We start from the raw sequence: 22035 nt of genomic DNA, 5'->3' as shown, positions 1-22035 counted from the left end.
TAGAAGTCAAGCTATAGAGACATGTAAACAAAGTATAAAATGGTCATTAGTGACATTCAATGCTAGATAGGCTAGAATTTTGACATGCAAACTCTTGTTGCTAGTAGGAATGTAGATACAAAGGCAGCAGCACATAGTAGCTTCTGCCTTGGCTTCACATTCAAATAGTGTAATACTTTGTGAATCTATATGACCCATCACTAAGCTAAGGTATCAGATAACAGTGGTATTAAAAAAATTCACTGAAGTTTGCTAGTAAACTTGATTGTTTATTCTCTGTCTAAGACTACCCTACACAGCATGCACTGACAGGGCTGTGAGGATTATGTTGCTAAAAATTAAGTAGCATAAACACTGTTTGTCTGCACTTTTGCAGACAAAAATCTTCCACCCACTTTGGAAGTTTGCAGACAATGCATTATTTACAGTAGTTCTTGCCCAAGCAAAGCTTCTGTATTTCAGGGAAGGGTTTTTTTAAGCACCTGTGAACCATAAAAACTGTCTTGCTCAATTGCCAATGTACACAAAACCTCAGATAAGGCTCTGGCCACAGTGATCAATGCATTAATCACCTTCAGATTGGATTATCATAATTCACTCTGTTCTAGGATAGAACATTATGATAATGCAGATACAGGCAGTCCCCGGGTTACGTACAAGATAGGGACTGTAGGTTTGTTCTTAAGTTGAATTTGTATGTAAGTCGGAACTGGTACATATTGTAGGGGAAACTCTAGCCAAACATTTTTTTTAGTTTTGGATAGCATAGGGAAAGGTTAACTCCCCTCTAATGTTTGTTTTGCTGTCTGTTCCCCTGTTCAGAAGATTTCACATCTATTTCTGTCCCTGTGACAAACTCAGGACTAAAGGAGTAACTCATCAAATACCAAACAGCTCTGCACCATGCTTTGAGCTAATAGCTTTATTTCCACACACCACCCAGGGTTCTAGGAGGAGGGTCCTTTTTTTGCTAACACAATGAGGCCAGCACTTTGTTTGTTTTGGTGGAGTCTTTGTTTGCCCAGGGAGCCCAGCATGTATAGGGGGAGGAGGGGCGGAGAGGCTGCTTTTGTCTGCTGTTCGGCAGCCTGTTGCTCAGGGGAGGGGGCAGCCTGTTGCTGGCAGGGGGTGAGGGGGGAGGCGTGCAGGATGCGAGGCCGCGGGGGGGGGGGAGGGCAGCGGGCGTGGGGAGGCACTTTTCCTCTGCCCGGCAGCTCTGCGGGATCCCTGTCCCTGTGGCCAGCTGCTGCAGGCAGAGGCCAGTTGGAGCCGGCCGAAGAGGAGGAGGAGGTGGATTCTAGGACCCAGGTGAGCGAGCCCCGGGGACGCTGCTGCGCTCCGGGAGCCCGGCATGTATAGAGGGGAGGAGGGGCAGAGAGGCTGCTTTTGTCAGTTCGGCAGCCTGTTGCTCAGGGGAGGGGGCAGCCTGTTGCTGGCAGGGGGGGGGGGGGGGGAGGCAGCGGGCATGGGGAGGCACTTTTCCTCTGCCCAGCAGCTCTGCAGGACCCCAGTCGGAGCCGGCCTGAGGAGGAGGAGGATCCTAGGACTCAGGTGAGCAAGCCCCGGGAATGCTGCTGCGCATGTGCGGGAGTTGCCTCACCCCGTTCGTATCTAGGGATCCGACGTAAGTCGGATCCACGTAAGTCGGGGACTGCCTCTACTTCACCTTGGGCTGCCTCTTTCCTCAGTGACACAGACCCCATTTTCATTATCTGTTCAGAGCTCCAGTATGAGATCAGATTAACCCAGAGGAGGACTACTTTGAGGGCACTTTTCGTAAGATCCTTTCATAACTGGCATGATGGTGATAATTATTTTCCAAGCATAGCCTTCCTTCCACCAGGGAGAAGAAAAGGGCAGACGCCTCCATGAAGAGCAACAGGAATTTTAAATTAGAATTCATAAGGTGGCATTCTATAATTTTACTGATGTATTTAACAATATATTTTCTTTTTTAATTTACTCCTCTTGAGTTTAAGATTTTTTTTTGGCACAGTATTGGTCCTTGCTTCTCAGAGGCTCAGATAATTATTTACATAATAAATGAGTAAGATTAAGGTTTCCACTTTAATCTTGACTGATCGAGTTCAGAAATTATGACAGATCTTAACATTTTAGATTATGTTAGTTGATCTTACCACTATGAGAAAAGTTCTACCAGCAAGACATGTAGGGTAAGATTTTCAAAAGCAGTCAGCATAGGGTTAACCACATCCACTATCATTTTATCGTTTTATCCAATGAGGACTTTTGAAAATCCTGTCCTCTTAGGGTCATCTAATTTCTCAGTAGAGTTTAAATAAAATATCATTGTAGAGTGTACTTCACATGGAATTGTATGGTAAACTTTTTTTGTATTAGATTTCTGTTAGGTTTATGTAAATATATGTAGACCCTTTGCCCTCATTCAATCCTGCTGGCATGCAATTTAAAAATAATACATTACAACAATTAACCAGTATGCCTGCACAAAAAGATTTCTTTCATTAATTAATGAAAAGGGAAAGACAATTCCAATTGTTTAAATAAGACTAAAAAAAGCAAGGCAATACCAGATTATCTAGTAGTATAGCCCCCCCTCTCCGTCCCCCCCCAAAACCCCCACCACCAAACACACACACACAAAAACCCCAACAACTTACAGCTTCCAACTGATCCATCAGCTTGGATAAAAATTTACGGCATTCTGGTGTTTTACTGTCAAGCTTCATCCCAGTCTGCATAGCATACAAACGACCTTTAAAAGAGAGATGCTGAAAGGTCACAAATGCACACAGTGTGAGTTTATCTACATATATAGATTCCCCCCAAAACAGATATTCTGAGGAACAAATTCATGTTTACATTGTTAAATCATAACTTTAATCCTTTTGAGTAGTCAAGTATATTCATTATTGCAGACTTAAGGCAAACTGGATTCTGCAAAGATTTATGTATGTGCTTTACTTTGATTTCAGCCAGTAAGTTTTTGCAGAATTGAGATCTAAACTATAACTATACAGAAGTATTTGCAAACTATCACCATCCTTATTTCATCTCCGATTGGCCTGGGGACCGGGGAGCATGGGAAGTCTCCTCCCAGCCAGGGGCATGGCCACCTAAGGCGGGGGAGAAAGGCGCTCCCCCACCCCCAGACCAATCACGGTCTTGGAGCGGGGAAACTTCAGAAATTTCTGAAATGGCCCCAACAAAAAATTATTGCCCATCCCTTGCCTAGGCCATGTTGAGCCAGCCATATTAATAATCTTTTCCATTTTGAGGAACTTTCTGCTGTATTCCACAATTTCCTAAAAATGTAAGAAGTCCCTTTCCATGACACACAGCCAACATCAAATCATTTATGTTCAGTGACTTAAGGCCTTAACACTGGAACTGTGGGCTACCATTTGTAGTCCTTCTCTGAGCTAGGGCCTAGGTTTATTGACTTTTGGTTTAAAGGCTCTGCCTAACTGAGGCCTGAGTCCTTGTGAACTATTTGTTGCCCTGCCCTAAGCTAGGGCCTACATTTAGTGATGGTTTATTTAAAAGGCTGAACACAGGGACCATCCTTAGCCGCTGAACTATCGTTGCCTGCCCTGAGTGAGGGCCAGGGCTGACTGACTGTGTGCTTGGCCTGTACAGGTCTGAGCCATGGAACCAGTGCTGCAGCTGATTCCCCATGTATAACTGAAGGCGAAGTAGCCGCCCACTGACCCATAAAGGGAGGTATCCCTCACTGAGCATTGACTGGGCTACACATGATAATAAATTGTAATGGTACTGATCATATAGTGATTGGCCTGTATACTGCCACTCATGCTCCAAAACTTTGTAAAAGGCATTTCTGGAGTTCCTCCCTACTAATGTTCAGATCTAATGAAAGAGGGTTCCCTGCTCAAAGCAGGACAAAGGAGTGGCCTGGTGATGGCAAGGAGTACCACCTCTCTTGGAAGGACAGTGTTGATGGATGCAGGTCCAATGCTAGTACCAGTTATAACGCGGAAACATGGGGCACATTCTTCAAATGTGTATTTTGGTACTTGAAAGAGCTCATTCATTGGTGTTTGTACCAGGGCATGTCTCAGCATCAACATCAGTGCCAGAACCATGGTCTCACAAGCCTCAGCATCAAGGAGGGTTTGAGAAGACTTGTCTTTCGATGAATGTTTCAACTCCCCCTTATAGGACAAGCTTATCAGCCCTGTGAGCTACATACAATAATCTTGAGGCAGTTCAAAAGCCAGATGTACCTGCTGAGGCATGTGGTGTCAGCCCTGCACGAGGCACCTGACGGAAGCCCCAAACCCTGGTCGCTTAAACCCAATTATGCTGAAGCCCTATCACCCTGCCCCTATCTGGGAAGCAAATAATGGAGGGAGGGGAAAGAGGAGGTTTCACAAGCCACACTTTAACTGTAAAAGAGCACATGCAGCTTGCAAGCCACAATTTGGCTACTCATGCTCTATACCTGGGGTCAGCAACTTACGGCAGGGGCAGCGTGGCCACAGCTGCTAAAGGGCGGGTATGCTACATGGGGGAGTGGGATGCCCCCGAGCCAGCTGCTGGGGGCAGGCTGGAGCCAGGCTAAGGTATGAGGAGGGGCGCTTGCTCTGGAGTGTGAGTGAGGATGAATGCTGTCCAGGCTGCAGCTCCAGGGCTGGGCAGTGGTAGGAACAGCTGAGGGCAGAGGAAAACATGTGAGGTCCCCCTGTCCCAAAGCTGTGTTGGCCCCTGGGTTCCTACTAAGTGATTGGGCAACAAAACAGCAAATGAAATATAATGTTGATAAATGTAAAGTAATGCACATTGGAAAAAATAATCCCAACTATATATACAATATCATGGAGACTAATTTGGCTACAACTATTCAAGAGAGATCTTGGAGTCATCATGGATAGTTCTCTGAAAACATCCACTCAACATGCAACAGCAGTCAAAAAGCAAACAGAACGTTAAGAATCATTAAAAATGGGATAGAGAATACCTAATTGCCTTTATATAAAACCATGGAAGACCCACATCTTGAATACTGCATACAGATGTGGTCACCTCAACTCAAACAAGATACTGGCATTGGAAAAGGTTCAGAAAAGGACACCAAAAATGATTAAGGGGTTTGGAACGGGTCCCATTGAAGAGAGATTAGAAATACTTGGACTTTTCAGCTTAGAAAAGAGGAGACTAAGGGGGGATATGATAGAGGTCTATAAAATCATGAGTGGAATGGAAAAAGTGAATAAGGAAAAAAGTTATTTACTTAATTCGACAATATAGGAACTAGGGGTCACCAAATGAAATTAATAGGCATCAGGTTTAACACAGACAAAAGGACGTTTTTCTTTACTCAGTGCACAGTGAAACTCTGGAACTCCTTTCCAGAGGATGTGGTGAAGGTTAGGACTTTATCAGGGTTAAAAAAAAAGCTAGATAGATTCATTGGAGGCTAGGTCCATCAATGGCTATTAGACAAGATGGGTAGGAATGGTGACCCTAGCCTCTGTTTCTCTGGAGATGGGAGACAGGGGAGGAATCGCATGAGGATTACCTGTTGTGTTCCGTCCCTCTGGGACATCTAGTACTGGCCACTGTTGGCAGACAGGATACTGGGCTGGATGGATCATTGGTCTGACCCAGTATGGCCGTTCTTATGGGTTCCTGGCAAGAAGGTGAGGGTGCCATGGATCCCACCCATCAGTTCTGGACACCCCGTGGTCACCCACTCACCTACCCCCGCCTTTCCCATTTCCCTGAACCTCCACCCTCCAGCCATCCTGACCCCAAACCCATATAGGCAGTCGAGCATTATGCCTCCCGCAAGACTGGAGCCAGTGCTGGCTTCCTGGCTGGGGGAGAGCGTAGCCAGACAGGAACCCCCCCCCGTAACATCCATTTTTGCTTTCCTGGAGCATATAGGGCACACAGAGCAGTAAAACAGCATAGTCTTTGAAAGCCTTGAACAGAAGGCCCGGATATGGCAGGCTGCTGTGACCCTGAATGGCTGTAAATAGAGATACGCCAATTGCTGACCAAGAGGCTGCTGAGGAGTGCCCTTGACTGAAACCCATATTGATACGAACACATAGCCGTCCGCGGGGGGGGGGGGGGGGAGGAGAATCTCTCGCCCAGTAAAAAAATGTCCAGTACTCACCATTTAGTTCTCTCTCTTGCAAGTGTAAATTAAGTTGAAACTTGCTTGTAAGAACTGGCGCCACAAAAACGGACCAGTACAATTTGGCATCTTAGATAAGAAAGAGTACACGGGCCCCTATGGGTATAAAGATGGGTCCAGCAGCACACTTACTCTGAGTGTCAATCTACCATCTATCTGCTGGTCAGGTTAGGTGTTTGGCCTCCTGAGGTTCTATGGGGACGCCCGCCTCGTATTCGTCTTTCCTAGGAATTGAGGGACCGGCCCTGGCTTGACCCGCTGGAGTCAAGAGGCACAGAAGGGGGTAAAAATTGTACCTGGAAGTAGTCCTTTGTATTAAGTGTACACATAGACTTAGAGCTCTTTAAAGATTAAGCTGTCACTTGGTACCATTATTTTTATTTTCTATCTTTATTTTCTTTGTAACCATTTTTTTAAGATCTATATTTGCTAGCAGTTAAATAGAGCAATAGCCATTGTAACCATATGATTTATAAGCCTTAATAAACCTGTAATTGGTTAAGCTTTAACCTGACTCCTTCAGTTGCTGTAACAGAACCAAGCACAATTTAAAAACTTCAGCCGGTCATAAGGGACAGGTATAGGGGGAGCTTGAGCGTTGGATCGTGTCGCTTCCAGAAGACAGATCCGTTGGGGCATCTCTCAACCTCCCTGGCTGCCCACTGCGAAGGGATCCTGTATCCTAGCAGTTGAAATCTGAGATGTAATAAGCTTTTCCTATAAACTCTGGGACGTCTGTCAGCCTGCTGGCTGCCCTCCGCGACAGGACCCCGGTCCTAGCGGTAAAGACACAGACGTTAAACTTCTCGGGGCGCCCTTCATCCTCCTAGGCTGCCCGCTGCGACGGGACCTTGTGTTTCAGCAGTTAAAGACTTGGGTGTGACACACACACAAACACACTGCCCTGACTATCGGCTGACAGAGAGCCCCGAGGTTCCATGCCACATTCTGCGTCCAGGGAAGCGTGAGCATGCTGCTCTTCCCTTCCCCACAAGGAGTCCAGGGCAGGAGACCAAGCCCGGTGCTTGGTGGTGATGAGAGTCCCTTTACCCATCCCAGGAGAGCGGCATGGCCCAGGGCAGGAAGGTTAAATCTTGGCATGCTACTTCAGAAAGGTTACTGACTAGGGATGTAAGTGACTATCCGATAAGCAAAAGCTTATCGGATAGTTGACTGGTCCCTCAACTAGTCATCCCCCCCCCCACACCCTGCTGCCTCTATTAGAGGCAGCAAGGAGGGAGGAGCAGAGCCTGTGCTGGGGTGAGTCTGTTTAAAAGCTGGTTTCCCCTCCACCCCCTCCCAGCACGGTCTCTGCAGGGGGAAGGAGGGTAACGGGGACTGGGCACTGCACCTCTGCTTTTTAAATGTACTAAGAATAGGGTTGTCAAGCGATTAAAAAATTTAATGACGATTAAATGCACAACGCCGGGTTCCATGCAGCCCCGCCCCTTTGAAGTGCCAGGTCAACGTTTCCAAGGGGCAGTGCAAGGCATTCCGTGTGGCATTTCAGTGGAAACCGGGATCAGCTGGGGACTCCCCAGCTGATCCTGGGTTCCGGGTAAATGCTGCGGGGAGCCCTGGATCAGCTGGGGAGTCCCCAGTGGACCTCAGGCTCCATGGCAGCTGCCCCTTTAAAACTCTGCCTTCGTGCATTTGAAAGGGGCTCCATGGCAGTTGCCCATTTGAAATGCCACAGCCTCTGATCCCAGGCTCCCCGCAGCATTTTCCCAGAACCCGGGATCAGCTGGGAAAATGTGCGGAGGTAGCATTTTAAAGGGGAAATCACCACACAGCTAATCCCTGCTCAGCTGTGAGGTAGATGCCCCTTTGAAACGCCACCTCCACTTGAAACGCCACCTCCACTGAAGCCTGGGGTCAGCTGGGGAGTCCCCAACTTATCCCAGGCTCTGCGTTGCGCTGACCCTTTGAAGTGCCAGAGCAGCACTTCAATGGGTCAATGCAGCATTAAAGCCTGTGATTAACGCATTTAAAAAATTAACGTGTTAATCCTGCTCTGCGTTAATTGCACGTGTTAGAGCATGTGAATTAACAGGCCTAATTAAGAGCCTACTGACTTTTAATACATTTAAAAATCAGAAGTGCAGCGGTTGGGGGAGGGGGTATGAGCCAGGATAGCTGATTCCTGGCTTGAGCTGATTCTCTCCCCCTCACCCCTACTGCACACCAGCCATATAAATGCATTAACAGACTCAGAGATATTAAGAGCTGGAAATCAGCTGGGGCAGGAGCTAACCCTGCTGCAGCTTCCCCGCTTATTGACTAATTGATTACTCGATTAGACTAAATTTAACATCTCTTTTGCTGACCCCTGGTCTATACTGTGTAAAAAGCATAATCTGTAGTAGCTGACACAGAATCCATATTTTTAACATTTTATTTCTTCCCCCCGGCTTGGTTATCTTATTTATGTAATTTATAGTAATAGGACAAAGACTCAGTTTCTTTTTTCCATATTTTTAAAATAATATACAAACCAATAATTTGATGTAATGTTTGGGGAGATAAAGGAAATTTGGAGATTTTTTACAACGATATGTCATATAATGGTTGAAACTAAAAAAGTAAATGGTCACAACTATGATTTTTCATTGAAAGAATAGAACACACTCAATTTACTATAGAATAAATATCACCATAAAGTACATTTTATTTTTAGTATTCACTGTACACTAAATTGGAAACTTTCTTGAGAACTCCAGTGAATTAATACTGAAGTTATCAATCAGTCCCTGCTGCACATCATAATATATTAAATCCAGTAAAACTGTATGGAATGTGTGGGGAAGGGTAACAAGAGGTTTGGCAACAGGCAAAGGGAAAATACAACACCCATTTTGAACACAGATAAAATCAGACCTGGCATATTGAACTGGCTGTGTCAGTGAAAAAGGGCTCCAAACTTCCTCCAGTGATTCTGAAGTAGAACAGAATCAACTTTGAGAACAGGGATTAGGTTTGAACAGTGAATCTCATAATTTAAGTCCTTCTAGAGTTTAGGAAATGTACCTCACATGGACCAAATTAAGGTTGTAAAAGTCTAGTCAAGTAACTACACAACTAGTCTCCTCCTGCTTCTCCCTGCCCATCCGCCCCCCCCCCCCCCCCTTTGCTGCCTCTATTAGAGGCAGAAATGGGGAAAAAGCAGGAGCTGGCACTGGGGGAGAGCCAGCTTAAAAGCCACATTCCTGTAGCACCATCTCTGTGGGGGTGGCCAGGGAAGTAAAGGCATAGCAGGGGTCCAAGCGCGAGCTGGGAATCAGCTGTCCCAGCTCACGCCTTGTCCCAAATGCTGTGTGTTTGCTTTTAAAAGCTTTTAAAGTTATTTTTAAAGTTACAGACTAACATAGCTACCCCTCAGAGACATAAATATGAGTAAGACATTTTAGTGTTTGTGGTCCCAGATAAAACTAAAAACATTTTTAACACACAGTAGATTTTTTTCCAGTAGTTTCACTCCCCTCCTCCTCCATGATCAGATCCATGAGCCATCTAGTACAATAATCTCTGACAACAGCATCAGAGAGCTTTCAAGAAATCCCGCTTAGGCAGATACAGAATGACCTCTCCCCCAGATTAGGTGGTCTTCTAATTTCTAATAGAGTTTGGCATTAAAGCTGGTAGCATGAGGTTTAACATAGAGATGTAAAATCCTGTTTAACTGGCTAACTGTTTAAACATAGTGTTTACCTGGTTAACCAGTTAAAGGAGCCTCTCCCCTCATAGAGGCCGGGCTGAAGCGCTCACCCTGTCACAGCTGCCCCCATTTGGGGGCGGGGGATGGGCATTAATCCATTTACATCTCTAGTTTAATATATCCTCCAAGATGTGTTCAAATAAAAACCTAAAACATAACCCCCCCCCGATATTCTTGTTATGCATATAAATATCTAAGCTCTGTCTCTTTTTTTTATTCAACATCATTATTAATGATCTATTTAAGATTTATGCAAACTATTTCTTGGTTTTCAATTTTGAATGTGTGTTGCCTTTCAATTTATTGGACTGTCCCCTTTCTACCAAGATAGGAAGAAAACAGAAATGTCTCATCAATCTCCTCTATTCCATTAATTGTTTTAGGAGACATCAAAAAAGTATACAAGGTAAACAATCCTGACCCTCTCAATCTCCTTTTGTATGAAAGTGTTTCCATACTGTAATTTGTGACCCTTCTCTAACATCCCCCTAGAAAATCTCATAAAATATCATTTTAAAATTGATTGGCTAAAGTATTTCAGTTGGGGTAAACTATAAGCACTGTATTTTTCTCAATCCTATTGCTTATGTGAACTCAGGTCCTGATCCTACAAAGACATACTTAATGACATACTTAATTTTAGTACAAGAAGTCCAATAGTGAGGTTGAGCATGCATGTAAGTATTTGAAGGATAAGGGTTTCACATATTTGTTATTTTGATGGCAATGAGCAGATATCTCCATTAAGCTGTAGGCAGTGATGCCCACATCTTTTTCTTGAGTCCATAGTGATTCTTTACTGAAATTTGTAATACACACCTAAATAACCCAAAGACAAGAGGAGACATCAGATAGAGATAGGGAAACCATATCTGATGTGCCCAAAATAGAACTCGAAGGATGATTATCACCTTGTCTCCGGTAATCTTCACGAGCACCTTGGGAATTAGTGCTCATTGGTCCATCATCCTTGTATTGACATGGTACTCATATGGGCATGCCATCCAAGGAAGGATGCGTCGGTAGTTATGTGCACAGATGGTTGGTCTCGATGAAAAGGTACACCTGCTAACAGACTGCGAGGATTGGTCCACCATGAAAAAGACTGTAAAACGTGAGGTGGAGGAGAGACCCGCATGTTCAGTTGCTTCTTGTGATGAGCGTAGACCGTCACAAGCCAATGCTGAAATCAGCAAAGGTGCAAGCAGGTATAGTAGAAGACATAAGTTGCAGCAGCCATGTGACCCATAAGTAGGAGACGGGTGAGTATGGGGACTGTAAGGCTGATGGTAACCAACTCTTGGATTTCTTGGAATCGCTGCACAGGGAGGTATGCCCTTGCCGATACCAAATCCAGCTGCGCACCTATGAATTCTAGAGATTGTGTAGGTTGTAGCGTTGATTTCTGTATGTTGAATATAAGGCTCAGCTAGTCGAATGCTCATTTGGTCGTTGCAACCATGTGATGAATATCTAGTTCCGATGTGCCTTTCAATAAGCAATCATTGAGATACGGAAAAATGATCACTACTTGTCTGCGAAGGTAAGCCACGACAACAGCTCACATCTTTGAAAATGCTCTGGGAGCTGGGCAATGGCCGAATGGTAGTACCCAGTATTGATAATGATCTGTACCCACCATGAAATGAAGGAACTGTCTGTGCGCGGGGGTGAATACTTATGTGGTAATAGGCACCCTGCAGGTCAAGGACTGAAAACCAGTCTCCCTTCTCTAACACTGGAATTATTGATGGTAGGGTAACCATCTTGAATTGTTGCTTTCGTAAATATTGATTCAGTCTGGGGAGGTTTAAAATAGGCCTCCATCCTCCTGTCTTCTTTGGTGTGAAAATAATGGGAATAAAACTCTTTACCTCTGAAGTCCTTGGGTACTTTTCCACTGCTCCTAGGCTTAACAGTCACTGCACCTCCTGCTTTAGTAGGTCTTCGTAAGAGGGGTCCTTGAAGAGGGACAGAGAGGGACAGGAGGTGGGGGGGAAGTGTGGTAAAGGGGATGGTATATCCTGATGTGATAATTTCAAGGACCCAACCATCTGTTGTGATGGCAGCGCAGCAATGGCAGAAAGGCTTTAAACGGTGATAGAAGACTGTGGTAGACTGTGGTGCTCCGAGAGAGATGGGAATATTTTGCAGACCCTCAACCAACAGGTCAACTTGCTGCTTGTTCACCTGGTTGTCGGTATTATGAGCACCCTGTGGTCGTCTCCTTTGTGGGTGCTGCTTGCTCTAAGATTGGTCAAAAGGGTGCTGTTGGTATCTGGAGTACGACAACTCCCGCTGCCTTTGATATGGGGTGTATCGCTTTTGACGGTACAGGGGGAGTATACATCCCCAGTGTTTGCAGTGTTGTCCTAGAGTCTTTACTAGAATGCAACACCTCATCTGTCTTTTCAGCAAATAATTTTTGCTTGTCGAAAGAAAGATCTTCGACCTTTGACTGCAGGTCACAAGGGACTCTTTCCCCCCCACCCCCAAATCAGTTGTAGCCAGGAGGCTCTCCTCATAACTACTGAGGGCACTGTAGCCCTGGCTGAAGTGTCTGCTATGTTAAACGCTATTTGGAGGGCTGTCCTAAAAGAAGCATAGCCCTCCTGAACTATGGACTTTAGAATGGGTCTCAGAGTCTGGTAAGTGTTTTAGAAGGGACGTGAGTTTAGTGTAATTTTTGAAATTATGATTAGAAAGCAATGCTGCATAGTTGGCTATTGTGACGTAATGGGGGTACCTGGCTGGTTTCTACGCTGCTGGCTCTGGGGTAACCCCCACTGGCTGCAGCTGGTACCGCGGCCCAGAAGGACAGGCCATGAGTCACTATGTAAAGAGGGTATCCCAACTGGTTTGACCAGTCACCCCCCCCCCCCCCCATGGAGAGGAACAAAGGAAGGTGGAATGCGGCCCTGGCTGGGGACAGGGCTGGAAGAGGAGAGTTAGTTCCTGGCTGGAAAGCAGGGGAGAAGGAGCTGGGGAGGGGGGCTGGGACTCCCCTATCTCAAGGGGGGCACTGAGGCCTCTTAGCCCCAGTTCCTGTAACCAGATTACATCTGTGCTGTGCCATACTCTGGAGGAGCAATAAACCACCTCTATTCTACTGGCTGGTGGAGTCTGTTCATGCCATTTCGGGGGTGCAGGAGACGGGGGACCCCAACGCGCCGTCACAGCTATATGCAGGAGTAAGGCCAAAGAAGAATACAGTTTCTTGCTAAAGATCTATGTATTTATTATCCGTGTTCGCTGTGTTTTTGTATTGAAGGAGTTTGGACCTGTGCTGGGCCACGACTACCAGCAACGAATTTGGTTGAGGGTGGGAGAATAAGTCATCAGCTCCCTTTGGAGGAACAAAATATCTTTTGTTTGCCCTTTTGTTAGTTGGCAGTGCTGATGCTGGAGTCTGCCAAATTTCATTAGCTGCTTCCATGATGGCCTCATCAATCAGTATTGCAATTTTTTTCCTCATTGTGATGGTTGAAGATTAAGCAACTTGGGTTGCTTTTCTGATACGTACGTTACGGTGATGTCCTGAAATACAGCCACCCTCTTAAAAAGCTCCTGCAATTGCCTAAGATCACCAGGAGGGGATTGGTCACCAGAGATGGCCGCTTCGTCAGGGGATGATGACAATTGATCAGTTGGTGAGATGTCGGGTGAGTGTTCCTCCACGTCAACCTCTGATAGTTGCCCTTCCTCTGGTTCAGAAGAGTGAGCCGTAGAGGGGGCACTGAGTGGTGATCTCGTGACCCTGGTCTATGAGAGGGTTGAGGGGAAACTGAGGGAGCACGGGAAGACTGGTGACGGTGACAGTGAGAATAGTCATAGGCAGGGTAGTGATAAATATGGTGAGGTGGGTCTAGAGTAGTATCAGTAGTATGCGGGGCTATGCCGTCTATGGTAACATCGTGCTGGAGAAAGATAATGAGATGGATATCCGGTCCTGTGATGCATCTGGTGGTGTACCGGAAGATGTGGAGACTGTGGTGAGTGTGGTGATCCCCTTGAAGGAGGAGGAGGAGAATGATGTGGGTATCTCGTGCAGGGGGACAGTGATGAACGGTATCTCAATGTGTGACATCTGGTTTGCCCACAAGGGGAACGAACCGTCTGTTGGCAGGTGAGTAGAATACAGAGACAGCAGCGCCAAAGACTGTTCCCGTGAAAACGTCAGTGGTTCCGAGCTCGTTGGTGGTATTGAAGAGCACTCATAAGGTGTTTTCTTCAGTGCTGGAGGGTTGTATGAGACGTACAGTGCCAAGGATGCACATGCTGTCTGTGTCGAAGCCCTCGGTGTCGGAGAGGTGGTAATATGAATGGCCGGTGCTGAAGTGCGCAGCGCCGAGGGCTGCAATGCTGATGTCGTCGACACGAGTAGTCAGTGTCAACGTTGTCAATGCCGAAGTCATTGGCACATGTGACGCTGATGTTGCCAGCACCAAAGTAATCAGTGCAGTCACCGGCAGTGCCGACTGATGGACCGTTATGACCGCTGACGGTGCAATTGTAGATTTGTGTCAGGGTTTCAGCTCTGAGTGACACTTATGCAGTGCCAGATGTGCCGGGCTTATCACTGACACTTACACGTGTTGATGGTAAAGTGCAAGTTGGCGACTCTCTTTTCAGGCCAGAGCTGACTACAGGGAAATGGCCTTTCTTTTTTCTGCTCTCAGAGACTGTGGAGTGGAGACAATGAGAGAATGTTCCTTCAGTTTAAGCGCCTTGTCAAAAAGGAACATCTTTAGTTTCACCTCCCCGTCCTTATGCACGCTGACCATCAACTTGCAATGGGTGCATTTTTGAGGCACACAAACCTCGCTGAAGCACTTAATGCACTTGGCTTGTCCGTCCGATGCAAGCATGGCATCATGGCATGTGGTGCATTTCGTAGAACAGGGAATCTGGCACAGCGAACTATAAACTACTTGACGAAACAAACTTTTTAAAAACTATATTAACTAACTAACTGACTGTAACTATAAGAACTATGACTAACTGTGAATAAACTATATACTATATTCCTGTCAGGATTTCTCTGAGGAGAGAAGCTCACTCCATCTGTGACCTTGGGTGGCGAAGAAGGAACTTACGGAAGCTGGAACACTCAAGAGAACAAAAGGGCACGAACGGCACAGAGCACGTGCCGCGCATGTGCAGTCTGGCAGGTCACTACTCAAGAAAACTATCTCTGGCGCCGGGACGATCTAACACCTTCAGTGGAGCACCCACGGGGACATACTTGATTCCTAATAGCCTCATAAGGAAGCTAAATTGCTTAATACCACTCAACACAGATTGAGTTCTTCTTTATGCTTTATATTAGAATGTTATTTTAAAAAGTGTCTCTTTTTAAAACAATGAAAACATTTTACACAAGATGTCATTTTTACATTGAGATATTATGAAGCTTATTTCCCAATTACTTCTATTCAGTTGAACAGGCAATCAACAATACTCTGTAAACTCAAGAACTAAGCTTAAAATGAAGGAAGCCACTTCATAATGTTAACTTTTTAATAAAAAATATACTCAGTTGAAAACCAAGCAGCTGTAATTTATGAAATAAAAGCCATAATTTAAAGTCACAAATTCCAGCTGCGAGAACACACAAATTTCCAAAACCATATCTAAACTTGTTAGACTTACAAATTTTCATCACTACTTGTAAGAAAGATATGGGGACATTTGAAGATGAATAAAAGATGTTGATTTCTGTACTACTTTTTTTCCCCATCTCGCCCATTTCAGGCAATTTGCTTAATTTAGAATTACCAAACTATACTACCTTTGATCCCATTTACTTAAAGCTAACAAAAAATTTCAACAGCTCAAATTCCATCTATTCAAACAAAACTAAATCAACATGCAGAGAATGGTATGATGGAGAGGTAAAGAAAGGTTTCTTCAGTAAGCTACTCCCACCATTAGTTATACTGCAAATAGGAGTACTTGCTAGAAATATATTATTGAAAATGCTTTAAACCTGTTTATACATAAAGACAGACATGTGTATTATTAATCATTAACAGTTTGTTTCTATTTTGTTTCTTGATTTTATAAGGCAGGTCATTATCTTCAAAGTAATAATGACTTGGCAAGTAATAATTTGCAGAAAAATGTTTTTCCAAGCAACTGAACATTTATGTTTCAGTTTGTTGTCCTTAATCTTTGTTCAGTAAATACTAAGTAGTGGATGTGCTGGAAGCAATTATGCAAGCAGCATTCCACAAACCATTCTGCTTTGTTGTGTCATGCAATATTAGTTTATTGCTCCTTAGCAATGCACAGTACAGTTTTACTATGAATAGTTTGTCTTTCAATTGTGCATAGCACTAATTTCTATAACATAATAAATTATTCTGGATTTCAGCAGGATGACAAACTTTGTTCTTTTTAAAATGAAGTTGTCTTAAATAAAAAATAAAATAGCAGCAAATAAAGTTCTAGTCACAGAATCATTATTATTGGTATCTGCTAGCTTCCAATTCTGTCCCACCACATGCTTCTACTGTTGTCTTGAGATCAAGTGTAAAGACAAATGAATAGTTCTCTCTCCAGGAGGGAGACTTTTTTTAAGTTGTATTTTTTTTTAAATTGAAATTTGACTTTTCTTTATATTATAATGAACTTTTCTTTTTAAAAAAAAATCAGTTCAAAATGAAATCTGAATTTAATAAAATATATTAAGGTCTGACCTTATTATGAACTCTTAAAATATTTAATATGTGAATCTATGACTGAGTCACCATTTGAGTTAAGGTATGCTTTTTAAAATTAAAAAAAAGCAGAGGAAAAAATCTAATATTTGAGATCAAGCTTTTACTTATATGGCACAATAATAACTCACGTACTATAGGACTTGATCCTGAGGCAGACCCAGAGACTGTGCTACTGAGTGCAAAAGACTGGGAAAGACAACACAGACATTGGAAGTTAGTATCTCGTGAAGTGAGAGGCGATCACATATCATATCAGTATCATCCATTAAGTTCACCTGAGTGCTCTCTCACTTCTGTTTTATAGCATGTTCATACCTCTGACTGGCTCAGTTCTCAAATGACGAATATTTATGAGTCAGCTCACCATAGAAGCTTATTCTCCAGCTCCTAGAAGAAGAATGACGTGCCCAGTAACTACAACCCCTTGCTCTGGATGGTTCTAAGGCACGTCAAGTAAATGGCCTTGCATGTATACACAGAATAAGATACACCCAAATTGAAATCCAATTAGTTGAAATTCATCCACTTCACACTGTCTCCAAATGAATCAAATATTGAAGTGCAAAAGGCAAGTGGGTTACAGGAAGGATGTCTTTCTTTAGTCTTGTTGTTAGTATGTTATTTTCTATCAGGGGAGGGAGAGGAATTGAAAAGGGATGGATCCAGTTTATGTAACAAGGGAGAAGGGACAAAGTAGGCAAAAGGAAAAAAAAAAGCAATACTGGTATTCAAGCAGGATCCCATTGGAAGAAGGAACAGTATTCTTCAGATTGTAGCGCTAGTGTTAATATCAACACCTGGGGACCAAGAAAAAAGCTGCTTTGTCTACAGATTGTGAAAAAGACCCAAAAAGTTGGGAATGTTTTCAAGAAATCCCTATACCGCTGGATAAAACTAGAATGCATGCCAAATGTAAACAGTGCAACAGAGATACAAGTTCTAACTGACAGAATAAAACACCATCATGAATAATGATCCTCAAAAATAAATGATCTGAAGATGATGTGGACATGTCTGAACAATCTGAATCAAATGGATAATAAACTTATTTTTGCATCATTCTTATGGACTAGCTACCATATCCTAGTATTCTAATACATGATAATTTGTCATAGATTCTTGTAATAAAATTGTGTTGTGGGTGGATTACTTACAAATTTCAAAATGTTTGTATGCAAATATAATTAGCATATTCATTTGTTATAGAAATATTTATCAACTATATTATTACTGTTACTGCTAGAGTACTGAAATTTATTATTCCTCAATGTAATGAAATGCCCTAAGTAAAGATTTCCTGCTTTAAAATAATTTGAGATATTTATGAATTTTCTCTTTTAAAATATTTTTCAACATGACTGAAAGAGATAAGGGTTTAAATAGATTTAGATAGTCCATATATTTATTATCTTCCTATAAAACTTGGTTTAGAATAAATTATATAATTTAAAACTGTACTACAAATAGCTGCAGTAGGATAAATTTTGCATCTGTGATCGCTTTCTTTACGCAATACACTAAGTAATATTCAGTGAATGATTTCCTTTACCACTTTATTTCAGGGTCCATCTTAGACAGAAGGAGCTATGAATATCTGCCATCTGCAACTAAACACACACCAGATAGTGACACCTGTATCTGACACACACCTGTATCTGACAACAACAACAAATGAATTGTCTTCATTGTCCACTAAAATCATGGATGAGTTGTAGTCAGGACCATGAAATTACAGCAAGATTCCATAGATGAAAAGATTGCTTGGTTCATTTATGAAACAAATATTCCCCTTTCATCTTGTTCAGAACAAACATTTCATTGACATAATTTAGTCATTACAACCGGCTACACCCCACCCAGCAGAGCAGACATTGCTGGAAGTGTATATATATCTATTGCTGGATAGGCATTTCATACTAGTGTATGAAAAAGAAATTGAACTACATGCAAAAGACATAGATGGGGAATTCGTTAATCTGAGTCTTGGTGAGTGAAGCAATGCACACAATGATCCTGTTGTACTTGTCTGACAACAGAAGATGTTCTATCTTAAAGAAATAACTGATACATTAAAAAACGATTATACAGCGGAATACTAAAAAGAGGTTGCAGTAAAAACTATACATTGCAAACAAAAATAAGTATCAAGTATGTATCTTTGATGCAGACAATGCTACAAAGTAGCAAAGATGAGAAGAAATCTATAAAATAATGAAAAAAACCTGAAATGTACAACATATCAGCATCAAGCTCAACTGATGCACATTTTAGCCAAAGACTTAAAGTAAAACTCCAGGAATAAAAAAATATTGTTGAAACAGAAAATTATTTCTGTAACAAACACTTTATTTCAGCTCACTGGAGAGCAACAGTATTCAAACTATTTCTCCCCCAAGATGTACAATGGAATTCAGTGGTTAAATGTTTTGAGATTTTATTAAGAACTGGCCTACACTGATGACAATTCATGAAGAAAATAGAACTATCACAGACCAAGCAGCCAACAGTGCACTACAAAGAAGTATGGAAGACAAGCTGAATATAATGAAACCTATTCCCATAGCCTGGAACAAACTGCAGAAGGATTGCTGGTACTATTGAAATTTGAACAATGGAACTATATCATGATGAAGTACTAAACTGGCTTCTTACAGCTGTAGCCTCTCTCACAGGCATAGAAAGGCAATTTTCTTCATGTGAACTAGTTCATTCAAAGGTCAGAAATCCATTGGGTGTTGATAAGGGCAGGAAAATGTATCTCTCAGTCTATGAATAAAAACAAGGAGGGATATTTACTAACTTTAAAAATTTGAAACAGTAAGTAACTTAGGAGACTTATCTCATTTTCAAGAGACTTTAGGCAAATAGGAACTGAAGATGCAGTCACTTTTTATTAGGCATATTTGAAAATTTTCCTAGGACCACCTGAAATAAACAATTTTATTTTTGGTTAACTTTAATTTAGAGTTAATATCTCTGTTTATTATATCATTTAGTTGTAAACGTGAAACATGTTCTGACAAGAAAAAAATGTGATGACAACATTAAGGTTGTTTTAATGCAAATAAACTGTAGATGCTGTTTTGTTCATGTAATTAAATTCCAGTTACCATCCTAATCCATCTTGACACAGATAATAAGCAAAAAGTCAGCTTTTGGTAATTTGGTAAGTTTAATTTCAACATATTAAAATATACAGCTCATCAGAATCGGAAAATATTAAGCTATAGAGTTACTTAAATAAATGTATGTTGTTACAGTATAGTCTCTTAGATAACAAAGAGATGTACCAAACCTAGATCAAAAACTTTATTTAACTGTAAGTGAACATGAGAATGCAACATTGCTCAGAAAATAACTGAAGTACAAATGGAAAAGTTGATTAACATTGATTGTTTAAATCAAGGATTTAAATTGTCTGGATTTAAAAACAAGCCACCTTACCTTCTAGACTCATTCTGTCCTTTACAAATGTGGACAAAAGTTCTGTAGGAACAGAGATTACTTATTTCACATATGCCTCTGAGAAGTCAATAATGTAAAATAGGGTGCATCTACACAGCACCCTAAACTCAAAATTTAAACTATGCAAATTTCATATATTATTTTGACTGAATTTTGAAATAGGCGATTTTGAAATCTGTCACATCTACGCAGTGCCAAATTTCAAAATAATGTGCTATTTTAGACATCCCTTAACCCTTGTGGAATTAGGGTTACCGGGATGCCAAAACAGCGTGCCCGTTATTTTAGAAAATATTTCAATGGGCGGCTTGTGAAGATGCAGGGTAGGTATCCTGAAATAGCCGTGCAGTGCAGATGCACCCATAGTGACAGAAAATAGCAACCCTGAGCTTGGATCAGATTTTATTCTATGCCCAAAAGAAAAAAGGCTCAACACTGCTTGACTCCTCAATCTCAATCCTCCCTTAAAACATTTGGTAATAACATCTTTGTAAACGGCTACAATATATGTGGACATGTATGTGAGCTCAGGCTATTGCAAATGCATCATTATAAAAAGAATGGTCACCTATTAAAATAAACAATGTTTATTCCACTATGTAATTACTGTAAATTAGCGTATCTAACCCACGGGTTATACACGTTTTTACAAACTCCGCCCTAACCCTAACCCTAACCCCCCACGGGGTATACACATTTATTTTTACTCATGGGGCCTGGAGGCTCTCCATTCCCCTGCCCGGAGGAGGGTGGGTTGTGCCTTGCTGTGGCTGCACGCAGCCTGGGGATGAGTGCGGCTCCCCTCCTACAGGCCGGCCAGCGTGCCTGAGCTGCGCTTTCTGCTCTCCTGCCTGGAGAAGGGTGGGTTGTGCCTGGCTGCGGTTGCGTGGGGCCTGGGCGTGAGTGCAGTGAATGCAGTGAGTGGATGAATGCAGGACCCGCAGGCTATCCACATCCGTGGGTAATCTAAGGGTTCTTTTACACAAAAAAGAAAAACTGTGCGTTATACACTGGAGAGAGATATGCGGCTGTACCGGAGGCTCCGGGACCTAAGCTTTGTGGGGGGGACGAGGGGCGAGATCAGGTTGGGAGTATGCTCCCTTATAGTACCTCCGGGTACAATGGCATATCCGATAATCTGGCACCACCTAGGTCCCAAAGGTGCCAGATTATCGGAAGTCAAGAGAGCGACACATATACAGGGCTCGACAAATAATGCAATCTACTCGCCCGTGGGTTCAGCAAGCCCTGTGTATGTATGTATATGTATATAAAGACCCTTGGAGGGCTTCCCCCTCCATTACATAACACTGGAGATGTAGATGGACTAAAAACCAAACAGTAAAAGTTTGACTGAAGAAGTGTTTGAGTTTGAGAAATTTTTTAGTAAAACAATAAATCCTCCCCAAAGATGATAAAACTTGTAATCCCAGATATTTCCAAAGAAAAATACAAACAGAAGACAACTTTTTTTTCTTCTTATGGAAGAAAAAATAGCCCGGCTACCTTTAGAAGTTAAAAAAACCCAACAATCCAATTAAAAAAACCCTTCTATTTTCAGTTCATGGTTAATAGTATTCCAAATTCCGGAATGGAGAGAGATCATTTACACCACCACATTTAAAGTTTACCACAATTTTTTATATATGTGGGGTGGGCTCATTTTTCAAAACAACATGTAGGAGATACATATTGTACTATTAATACCACAAACTTGATTCTGTTTCAAAAACACTGTGTGCACAAAGTAATTTACATGTGCACCTTATTGAAACTTATAAACAACTATTTTAGAACATACTATTCTCTAAAGAATAACAGCTTGTTAAATACAGTGAATTAATTGAAAAAACCAGTTATGTTTACAATTACTAACATATGTTGCAACTCTGAAGTTCAGATGCTAATGCAAATAGGCTGCATTAAAAATCCTAGAAAAAGAATGATCTATTCACTCTGATCTATCCCAGCTCTGACCTTTT

The 22035-nt window shown here is 42.5% G+C and overlaps 1 protein-coding gene across 2 annotated transcripts in view; it reads right to left on the bottom strand.

Moving 5' to 3' along the window:
- VTA1 (vesicle trafficking 1) overlaps positions 1-22035 on the bottom strand; it is a 77005-nt gene that overhangs the window by 43121 nt on the left and 11849 nt on the right. The window contains exons 1-2 of one of the 2 annotated variants that reach the window (XM_075924314.1): positions 20033-20060; positions 2643-2737 (exon numbers count right to left, since the gene is read on the bottom strand). In XM_075924314.1, the coding sequence (XP_075780429.1) occupies positions 2643-2737; positions 20033-20045 (108 nt within the window). In that variant the 5' untranslated portion in view covers positions 20046-20060. Of the gene's footprint in view, positions 1-2642; positions 2738-20032; positions 20061-22035 lie in introns of those variants that run through there. The other variant, XM_075924313.1, reaches the window with a different exon arrangement.

The sequence above is a fragment of the Pelodiscus sinensis genome, chromosome 3 (genome assembly GCF_049634645.1).
Source record: "Pelodiscus sinensis isolate JC-2024 chromosome 3, ASM4963464v1, whole genome shotgun sequence".
In the NCBI taxonomy this organism is placed as follows: domain Eukaryota; kingdom Metazoa; phylum Chordata; order Testudines; family Trionychidae; genus Pelodiscus; species Pelodiscus sinensis.
Note: the sequence above shows the minus strand (reverse complement) of the source record. Positions and strands in the feature narration are given on the sequence as shown.